General features: G+C 43.6%; 1 protein-coding gene across 1 annotated transcript; it reads right to left on the reverse strand.

Moving 5' to 3' along the window:
• Nucleotides 1–3860: 3860 nt before the first annotated feature.
• LOC147615130 (uncharacterized) lies at nucleotides 3861–7829 on the reverse strand. Its single transcript, XM_086779119.1, has 7 exons — nucleotides 7568–7829; nucleotides 5896–7197; nucleotides 5104–5680; nucleotides 4890–4990; nucleotides 4707–4796; nucleotides 4497–4621; nucleotides 3861–4359 (listed from the first exon to the last, which is right to left on the reverse strand). Exons 2-7 carry the CDS (start codon nucleotides 7072–7074, stop codon nucleotides 4215–4217), a joined length of 2217 nt encoding a protein of 738 aa, XP_086635245.1. The 5' UTR covers nucleotides 7075–7197; nucleotides 7568–7829; the 3' UTR covers nucleotides 3861–4214.
• Nucleotides 7830–11238: the final 3409 nt, after the last annotated feature.

The raw sequence follows: 11238 nt of genomic DNA on the forward strand, positions 1-11238 counted from the left end.
ATGGGCACTCAAAAGCTCAATTCGCCCAGCCCTTTCCCCCCACTAGAGCTTCATACCCGACACTCCACGCCACCCCTCGACTTCGTCACCAAACTAAGCGACAGTGTTACAAATGGTTGAGCTTATCCAACCACTGTAGGATAAACTCAAGGGTAAGCTCACAAATATAGCCAAATGGGCTAGTCGGTACAAAACCCTCTTTAGGGGTGGTGACCAATAAACACATGTAAGTCCTCACCCACATGAGAACCCAAAAAAAAAAAGAGTCTCTAGGTGATTAGGACTACGGGTACACCTTTTACCCTCGCCCATGCACAACACCTATAATTCTCACAGGGCTCTGTCCTATGCGCACACACCGCACAAAGCTTCATCATAAACAGCAATCCACATACATCTCTGAATGGGGGAACCATGGTGGGCGTAAACCTAGTCAATGGTACCACCTATTGCCTAGATTTTCTTAATCACCCCCGCTTTACCCAAATAACTGTGCTTCATGCCTAATCAATCATACCCTTAACTTCTTCTTATGCTCAACATCTCTGGATCGACTACCACTCCTATCAATACAGGATCCCAGTTCCATGAGCTATCATGATCGAAGAAGACAAAACACTAAAAGAAAAAGAAAGAACACCGTAACCCGATACCTCAACATCCATGGGAGCCAAGATACCCATTACGGTGTCTTCACAAAGATGCTAGAGCTTCATGAACATCGCCATCGATATACAGCACCTCAAAGAGCAAGTAGTCTCCATGCGAGTTGCCTTCTTGTCCCTCAGGAATTTCCCCCTCACCACTTGCTTACTAACACCATTGTTTTACTAACTCCTCTTTAATAATACCACCTACCATTGGAATACTCGTCATTAAGTATTCCGTGCTAGTCTACTCATTCAAGTACTTTGACTCCTCTAATGAGGATGTCCTACCGCAAAGGCGACAAAAAAGAAAAACAACAAAAACAAAATCAAGAGTACTACTGCGCACAGACATTAAAGCAAACTCATAAGAGCTCATACAACTACCTGGATACTTAATCGCCAGTACTCCACTAATTTATTTCCATCTTAATAACTCCCCCACCCCCTCTCATTTCCGTAGAGATAGGAGAACCAATGAAGTGCGACACTTCCCAGTGTGCCTCGACAACCTCTTACCGATCACGGGGACGCGATCGAGTTTAGGAAGGGGAGTATGTTAACCACATATTGGTTTACACATTCCTACGACAACTATGTCCGCACACTTATGTAATGGGCGCCGGCACTATATTGTAAATCCCACCATTTGTTGAGGGAGACATCCTAAAGATGCTCCCAAGTATTGAGCTTCGAAGGACAGACAAGAGAATCTTGGTCAGTTGGCCAAACCATAGAGAAAAGCCTTATGACTACGTTTTGGGTGCCCTGGGTCATCCGGGTGGCCTAGTGGGAAAAGACTTAAAACTATAAAAGCCAATTTCTCTTGTTTGTAACTCATTCTCCCATTCGTGCAATAGAAGTGTTCTCTCTCCCTCTCTCTTGCAACTCGAATCTAGCATGTGTGGTGTGCTTAGGGTTTGGGTTTGGGAGTGATTAATGCTAATCACTTTTTCTCTCATGCTTCCCTCTTCCTTCTTCTCTCCCTCTTGCTTGAGTGATTAGGCTACCAACGTGATCGTCTTCTTCCCGCGAAGATCCCACATGATCTTTGTGAGAGCGGTTGCACAACCTGTTGGATTAGAGCAACCGCCTCGGGGTGTAAACAAGTGCGAGAGGACGACGGTGACGAGCGGCTACAACGGAGCTCTTGAGCCTAGCTTGATCTCGACAGGTAGGCAACTTCCCACGACACATTAGCGTAGGATTTCCTTAACATGCTAGAAGCATATAGGGAGACAAATGTAATGACTTATTACCTGAATCTAGCGAGATGGTTATCCATCTATGCTCTATATCTTTGGTCATGCTTTTAACGAAGGGGTACAAATTCAGTTTTATGCCCAACATGGTACCACCTCTACCCTGTGAATGATTTGTAGAGAACCACTTATGGTCTCTAGATATAATCTTGAGATTCTTATCCAGAATTTCCCCATCTGTTTTGACTTCTTGTAAGCCTATAAGGTCTGGGATCAAATTGGTTTGCCACATCCAATCTTTAATGACATGAGCTCTTGATGGGGGAAAGTAGGCGACTACTACAAGCAATATGTACAACCAGCAGAATTCAAGAATTCATGGTGATTGATGAGAGGGAGGTGTTGTCAAGCTCAGTCTTTCTCTACACCTCGAGACTACCCCTCAGCAAATTTGTCTGCCCACGAGGCCTAGGGGCCTCCCCTGGGCAAAGTGTTGCTTGTGTGCCAACATAAGAAAATAGGCCACAACAGGAAGTGGAGAATGTTTTGGTAAACCCTAACTTGATGTACAACTTGCCGTACTTCTTGCTCACTCATCTAACCCACTGAAGACTTCCTTTTCCTCCCTTACATTAAAATATTAAAACCCACGCAATATGAACATTAAAACATAATAAATGAGGCTGGAACATCCAAATCTATATTTTCCAAAAAAAAAAATAGATATCACAAAAAATAGAAAAACCAAAATCGTTGAATCAAGAAATCTTTGACCCAAAAGACCTTGGTCTCTCAAAATACACCCTCCCTCCCATGTCATATCCAACGGTAGGACCACCACTAAAGGCAAGGTAAATGTGTTGAGTCTACACGTTTCAATCCCTTCTAATGGCTAAATTTTGTTGTTGTCAAGCTCAGTCGGTGCACCTTTCGAGGGCCTCCCCTCAATGAAGTGCTACTTGCGTGCCAAGAGAAGAAAACAGGCCGAGAAGAGGAGAATGTTTTGGAAAACCCTAACTTGATTACAGCTTCTTGCTCATCTACCCCACTGAAGACTTCCTTTTCCTCCCTTACATTAAAATATTAAAAACCGTGCATTATGAGCACTAAAACATAATAAATGAGGTTGGAACATATCACAATCAAAATTATATACCTAGATGAATCCAAGAACATGCCCAAATTCACCTTTTAGAAACGTGCATGTTATATACTCATGGTCATCAACCCACAAGATTATATAACTATCAACTCCATTATGCATAGTATGGACTAGATACTACAACATCCCCACTAATGTCATCAGTGGGTGGCCAATAGTAGGTGTAGAACTCTGTATCAAGAAATGCTCTCACACACGCACTCCACACACACGCACACACACACAAAAATAAGAGCATATATTCACACAAAGCCCTTCGAAATGTGTTTCTGTCAAACCTCCGAAGATGCAAGGAAGACTCAACCATAATGAAACCTAGCACTAAGGGAAGTAGCAAATAGAAAGAATTAGTAGAGCAAACAAGTAGTTGATAGGGCAAATGCACCACTAAAGATACCAAGAAAAAGCACAATATCACAACCAAATTTATATTTTTCATTTAAAAAATCTCACAAAAAAATAGAAAAACCAAAATCGTTGGATCTGTTCCAAAGGACCTTGGTAAGAGAGAGAAGGGAAATATTTTAACATTTTACAAACTACACTTATGACACCTCCGTAAATTAACATGACTAACCTCCTCGACAAATTCAAGAAATAAATAACTGCGAAGAGATTCACACAGTGTACACCATCTTATACGTGTGAATTACATACAGGTCAAAACAACATTTGAATCAGATTACAAGTATATATGTGTGAATAAAGCGTCACTGCTCTGCCCGATTGAACACATTCCACAAATATTTGTCTAGAATGTAGATTCACTGCACAATCCATTTCCTTTCACAAAATTGTATATCGTTTCCCCCCTCCCCCTTCCGCCACCCCCCCACCACATAGAATCAATAAAGAAATGCATGTGTCATAAATCCGCTGAAATCTCAGCCAAAATTAATATCCATGTTGACGGTAGCCTCACAGCCGTTAGAACAGCCATTATTATCAGCTAAAACCATATCACCTTCCGCCTCTGACCTATTTGAATTTACATCCTAAGAAATAGTAGGCTTCTCATGTTTTCCCTCACAAAAATACAATGCAGTAAGCAGACAAGCTATAAACACATGGTCACATCTTTGCTGTGCCCCAGAAAATTACAAGGGCTGTACACACACTATAAATCTGTAGAATCCTAAATGTTACCAGACAATGCCATTCCATTGAGTGCATCTTTCTATTATGAGCATCTCAGAAGTATATTCAGTGAGCCAAAGCAGCTTCTGAGGGCTTCTGCACAGCTTTATAGCACTGAAGACTACACAGTGGAAGAAGAGTCTTGGAATCCCTGTATTTGTATGCATTATTACAAGATGGTCCGGCACATCGCTCCCTTTCTTGGGGATAACTGCACCATTGTTGTTTGAGTCAGTAATTCAGTAGCATAAAGAAGCACCACACTAGAAACATCCCGCATACACAAGCATACGAGAGAGAGAGAGAGAGAGGGGAAGTGGGGGAGTGGGGGAGTGAGGAAGCGAAAACCTCAAAGGACCCGAAAAAATCTTTGGCAGCTCCAGATCCTGCGAAAATGAAACCACGGTGCCACTGGGTCCTAGGACCCACCTAATGCTATTCGAAGCAGCTGCCATAGCTGCAGCTTTCTTTTCCTGAAAAAAGAAAGGCGTACAAATTCAGGATGGCTCGAGTGATCATACACAGCAAGCACTGTTAATGACAACTGATTCTCCAAACCTGCTCCATCTCTTCTCGTTGCTTCTGGAGCTTGCCTTCACGCTTCTTCCTCTGAGAGTCTTGACACAAAATTTTCTGTATGGCAACTGCCTGGATAAAGCACGAAGTACAGCAAAAATGAAAAAAATGACAAGCGCTTAGCAAGTCAAAATAAGTATTATTATTATGAGCAAGTCAAAAGACCTGAATCTCTTTAGCTGCTTTTTCCACTTGCTGCCTCCTTTTTTGAGCAGCTTCTTCCTTCTTCAGCTGTCGTTCAGCAGCTGTAAGTATTTCTTTTTGCTCTGCAAGGCAACAGCATTAAATGGTACATCACTATATGCAGAATTTATACAACCAAAATGTCCTGGGTTCACAGCTGCCCTTATTAAAAGCACCATAAGGTAAAGAAGCTTACTTTTAGAAGCAGAATGAGTCAGTCCCTCTGGAAACTCTATCAAACTCGGTCCTACCTCTGCCAGTCCCTCTTTACTGGATTGCAGGGCCCTTTGCCTTGCAGTAAGAGTAACTCCAATTCTGGTATCACTTGAAAACGCCGTCTTCCCAGCACCTGTAACCACCCTTCTGCCATCCCCCCCAGGAATATCAGCTTCCAAACTCTTCTTTCTCCTCTTGATTTTTGTCTTGACTTCATTGGCAGCCTCAACATCATCATCATCCTCTACCAAATCATGCTCCACTTCGTCTTCTTCTATGCGATAGAGATCTTCATCTGAATCTACCTCAATCTTTTTCCTCCGTCGCCTCTTGGGTTCTGCTTCTGCATCATCATCACCATCAAAGACACGCTTTTTGGGTATCCTGGAGCTCTTCCGCACTCCTTGCAAATTCAGATTATTGACCAAATTACTCCCTCCTGAAGCTCTGCGATAACTAGGCTCATCAGCTAGATAAGCAAGAAAGCCATCATCTTCAGAAGCCTGTACCTGCTTCTTTGCACTAGGAAGCACATCATCTTCTTCGTCTGAATCCTCCTGCAAGAGAATTCCCGCAGTCACAAACCAAGTTCCCTAAAAAAAGAGCCTACTGAAGCATCACCGATACTTAATACCATAGTCTAGTTTTTACTTTTCAAGCAAGTTCGCATTATTATATCTAGAAGTCTAAAAATCTAATAGGCTGAATAAATACAAAAAAACGTGTGCAGCATTCATAGTCGACTGCACTCAAAGAAACATGGACTATTCACCTGAAGAATGAGACGCTGCCTGCGCCTGTTAGGCTCCGGTGTTGATGTAGACCGCTTCTTAAGAGAAGGTCTAGTTTGATCTAAAGAATCTCCACCTTCAGGCTGTGCTCTTCCATCTGAATGAAGAGCATGTGTGATTCCACCCACCTTAAGCTTTAACTTGGGAAGAGGCCGACTATCCCCCCCTGTCATTTCATTAAAATGCTCTACACCCTTTTCATAACCTAGTGTCTTGTGCAGTGAATTGCTACTTCCCACAGCATTTCTACCCCGGAGATTGCTCCCCTGACTAAATCCTGAAGACATATTTTCGCTTTGTGGCTGATCCCCTTGACTGCTTCTCCCTAAAGAAACACTTTCATTCAGTGAGTGACATTCACGATCATAGAGAAGGGAGCTCTGCCCACCCCCTGTAGATACAACGCTACTCCTCTGTGGCCCACTACCATGGCTATGCTCAGTACCAGCATTTCCACTGTGAAACTGCTGAGTATAGTGTCTTTCAGTAACCTCACCAGCGGCATGTCCATTCTTTGATTTAAATAAGGTATCTTTTGATTCAGGGGCCCGTTTTACAATGTCATATTCTCTATTCCAAGAATAGTCTCTACTACTCCAATCCTTGTGACTACCGTGAGACCGCTCTTCACGATCTCTGTAAGCCCTATGCTTGGGTTTGTAGTCAGGCTTATCTTTGTATCCCCTATCTTTCCATGAATAATCACCTCTGTCCCTGTAGGCTGAATCCCGAGAAGTCTGGTTTCCTCTGTCTCTGTGCCAAGAACTCTTAGAGTGATAATCATCCTTTTCTCGATGACCCAGGTCCTGCCGTCTGTCATAAGAGTCCTTCTCTTTCCATGGCCTTTCAGGCTTGTCAGAAGAATCTTTCTGCTTCTTCATCCGCTCATACTCAGGGCTGCCAGCCCCCCTGTTCTCATCTTTTCCAGAGTTCTTCTCTAACATACCTGAATCCCTCCAACTCTTTAAACTTGGCCTGCTTTCATAGGGCCTCTCATCGTCCCTCTTCCTTTCCCTTCTCTGGAACATTTTCAGCTCATTCTTGTCTTCTACATCCCCCATTCTGCGGTAATAACTATGGCTTTCGAGATCACCAATTTTTTTGCGCGCCTCTCTGAACTTCTCTCCTGTGTCTCTGTCTCTGCCTCCCTGCCCCGGCATGCACACAGAGTCTGGAACTTGATTGAACGCCAAGATCGTCTGAGATACAGAGCGCGGTTTGCGGATCCAGCCCGAGCGAGGTTTCCGAACTCCAACAGTAGCTAGATCGATGGAAGATCCATCCTGCACGTCCGCAATCATAACAGTCTCCATGTTAGCACAACACAAGCAGCTGAGCGGAATCGTGAGGATAAAATAGGGAAGGAGGTGGACAGGGCGGGATTCAAAGAGCAACCCTACAAAGCTCTGTCGGAAAAGCTGCGAAACGAGGGCTAGAATGGATAGAAGGTTTACACAGAACAACAGCAGATAAAAAGTCGAGCAAGCCAGGAGAAGAACGTACACCAGCACAGAAGAAAAAGAATGAGCCAAAAAGAAAACCCTAACCAGTTCTGCGCGCGGGGCGGGGGGGGGGGCGGGGGGGCGGGGGGGCGGCCAATTGGGAGCTAGATTAGAATGAAAAGGGAGAGCTTAGGGCAAAGGGGATACAAACCTGATGCCTGCCTGGCTATGGCGGCCACCAACGTCCTTTCCAATCTCTCTCTCTCTCTCTCTCTCTCTCTCCTGCTAGGAACCTACGAAACTTCTGGGTCCTCTTTCTTTGTGTCGTTTGCTCCTGCCCCGTCTGAGCTCCCTGTGCGTTACTGTGTCACCATTTCGATAGTCAAAACCAAATACCCCGATGAAAGAAATCGGCCACATTGTCCTTCAAGCTCAATAAAACCCCCTCCTTTTAATCGCCTTAGAGACGCACCGTGAGCTTGATGTGTTACCCTCACCACTAAATGGCACGGTGATGGGACTAAGTGCCCAGCATGGGATCTACTACCTGGATGCCCTCCTCTATCAGGTGAAGTCTGGACCGTCCAGATTGGTGAACTAGGCCCAACATAGTAAAGTCGGTCATTTTAATGACGTGGCAAAAAAAGGCCAGGTAGGAGGCTCAAAAGATATTTGACGTGGCTAAAAAGAGGCCAACGTGACAGTTTCACATGGTAACGATTTGATTTGACTTGGGGAGGGATTTAAATTTGAATGAGGTCAAATCTTTGTCAATGCTTGCTGCATGCTTGCTAGATGCCCAAACCCTCTCTCATGAACCTCTCTGTCAACACCGGCTTCCTCTCTGGCTTGGCAAGCTTCCCGAAGCTTCCAATGGGATGCGAGATATAAACCCGACAAGCTATCTCTCTCCCCACCTTTGTCCACATCTCTCTCTCTCTCTCTCTCTCTCTCTCATTTGAAACTATGTGAAACTACATGCAATAGCATTCATATACAAAATTTAGAGGCAACTTACCAAGCTTTTCCTTATTGCATCTTTGAACTCATGAAAATCATCCCATACTTAACTCCAATTGACGGCATAATAATCTTCTTTTCTAGTAGATCCATGGCATGGGTTCCCAAATCCATAAAAGCTCATAGGGGAGAGGCCCCTTAACCAAGCGCCTAATAAAAAGCCTTGTATCTTTACACCCCCTAAATACGAGGTCGTTTATCCCGACCTCCACGTGGGGTGCCACAAGAGTCCATACACAAAAATAGTGCCCTCGTTTCTCACGGACTCCACCGCGCGTGAGAGATAGAGAGACAGAGATTGAACTTTATGTTCCTCTCATCAACCTTCTATTTAATTTTGCTGATGGCTGCCCTTGAGGGATGGCTACAATGAATCTCAGCAAGGTCTCTATCCCCAACTTGAATGAGATATGCATGGTCAAAAGAGAGGGCTTTGAGACCATGCAGCTATCTTTAGTGGATAGTAATCTGGCTTTGCTTTGTAGTAGGTTCATTGGAATGCAACAATTGATGCAAACGTGGCGGACATGCCGATGGCTGCAATGAACGCAAGAAATGTCTCTATCCCCAATCTGAATGAGGTATGCATGGTCAAAAGAGAGGGCTTTGAGACCATGCAAATATCATCAGTGGGGATAGTAATCTAGCTTTGCTTTGTAGGTTCATTGGAATGCAACAATTGATGCACAGGAGTTCAACTTCGAGGTGTTTTCAGATAGTGCAACGAGTGGCGACACATTGAGCAATGACATGGACATCGATGAGTTCATTCAAGATGAGGAGGAAGTACTACATCCCTTGGCATGTGATGATTCTCCATGTGTAAGGGATATGCTCGACCCACATTGCTACATCTCTAGCACCTTTTTCTCTTTCGACAAGGGGAGCTACAAGTTGATGGAAGCAGATCTTCGAGGGGAAATTGTGGTGACCCTTAATACATTAAAGGCCCATGATGTACAAGGTGTGCTGAATTTGAAGAGGTGGAAGCGGATGAAAGAGGGCTTCTCTCTTACTTGTAGCAATGATAGCGGTCAATGCATTTGCTTGAAATCACCACCCAACTTAAAGATTGCAGCGATTGAATATTGGAAGCACATTGTTTAGGCAGCTCATTTCCACCCAGATCATGGAAAACACCTGGGAGAGAAGGACACCATTAGTTCAATCAAGACCCAATGGTGCACAAATCTTCAAAGCCATGGAATCCCAATTAGCTACATCAAAGATTGGATTGTTGCTTGTGGATGCCAATTGCATGATGATAGACATCAACAAGAAGTTGTTTCGCGGTGCGTGCAAGTGGGAAACGAAAAAAAACATCATCTACAATTATAGTCACAAAAATGTCTCGTGTTCAAGAAGACTTGACTAACATCATGGTCAAGTACAAGGTAAGGCTAGTGTTGCTTCGCACTACCTAGCACAATGGGCCTTTCAAGTGGGTGAAGGAGTTCATATGCCATCGAGGGCAAAAGATCTATCGAAGGGGTAACGATAAGCGAAGATTGTGAAAGTCTAAGTGGTGTGGTTGCCCTTTCAAGGTTGTCTTGGAGTATGCTAATGACATAGACAATGTTAACATCCTTCTACACAATGTCCATGAAGGGCATGTTCTAGGCTCTCAGGCTGACCTTTATTATTTACTTGTCCACCCTTGTGTCATAGCCTGTTGCATGGATGACTTGCTCGATATCGGAATATGTCACCATGCACCCAAGATCTCCAAAGCAAAAGAGAGCTTCCATATACAAAGCTCCTCCCCTCTAGATCGTGTGGTCTTTCGCTTCTTCATGATCTCCAAGGAGGTTGGTTCATATGCTTGCCTACCAAATGCACACTCAAGGTAACATGCTCGACAATTATGAAGTGTGTGGGAGTCACAGGGCATGGGCATTTTTTATTGGCTCTCCTTGCTGTTTGCACAAAAAAGTTCACCTGATGATTGGGCAGCAATGTATAGTAAGGCCCTGTGTTTAAAGGAGCAAAATAAGGTAGCTCGTGTTATGCAACTATGACCGACCTTTTTCTATGTCAGAAGAAGGCTCTTACGTGGCTTAGACTTGTTGTATGTGCTTTATGTTTAGCCATATAATCCACTCGCAGGCGACAAGGAAAAAAGACCTTTTGTCCTCGTCATTCTTCAAGACGAGTGGTGTTGGAGATGGCAATGCGCTTTTCGCAGCATAATTCTTGGGTTGTGGACAGCACATTTAAGACAAATGTTTTTGGTCTACCTCTCTACGCAGTTGTTTTGCCCAACCAAAATGGTGTTGGCCTTCCAATTTAGCTGATGATGTGCACGACTGATGTTGGTAGTAATCACGAGAGCATAGCTTTGGAGCTTACTTTCAAGATTAGCTTTTCAAGAATGCGTGAAACTCAGTGTCACAGGACCCTTTAGTCTTCTTGAAGAGAATAATCAAAAACTCATAAATTATATCAAATATTAAAACAACTACTTGAATTAAATTGAAAATTAAAGCACATAACAAAACATAAGGCAAGAGAAAGAAAAACATCACCATCAACACAAGGTTGGGTGCAATCTCCCCCCCCCAACGTAAGTGGCTTCTTCTCGCGTGGGTATTTGTGATATATTCCAAAAGTAGGCCTTGAGCCAAAAATAGAGTACATATCCATATTTGGACTTTGCCATTAAATTAGCCTTTGTCCTCAAGCCTTCTAATGTTTGCACAATTTTCTAATACAATAATCTAACTTGTGCACATATGCACATTACAAAATAAATCAACTAGTGCTCGCACACACATTATACAATAAATTGATGCATGCGCACACACACATCACAATGATGTCAAAATAATATCAAATGCCATCACACGACCACAAAATATTGTG

The sequence above is a fragment of the Cibotium barometz genome, chromosome 40 (genome assembly GCF_041138505.1).
Source record: "Cibotium barometz isolate CiBa-2024 chromosome 40, ASM4113850v1, whole genome shotgun sequence".
Lineage (NCBI taxonomy): Eukaryota > Viridiplantae > Streptophyta > Polypodiopsida > Cyatheales > Cibotiaceae > Cibotium > Cibotium barometz.

Bases quoted from the DNA above. Each gene is read 5' to 3' on its own strand.
- LOC147615130 (XM_086779119.1), bottom strand. From the start codon at position 7,074: ATGCCGGGGCAGGGAGGCAGAGACAGAGACACAGGAGAGAAGTTCAGA. The intron at 5,681-5,895 runs GTGAATAGTCCA...ATTCTCTTGCAG, and splicing joins GGCAGCGTCTCATTCTTCAG to GAGGATTCAGACGAAGAAGA. The intron at 4,991-5,103 runs GTAAGCTTCTTT...GTTGCCTTGCAG, and splicing joins GACTCATTCTGCTTCTAAAA to AGCAAAAAGAAATACTTACA.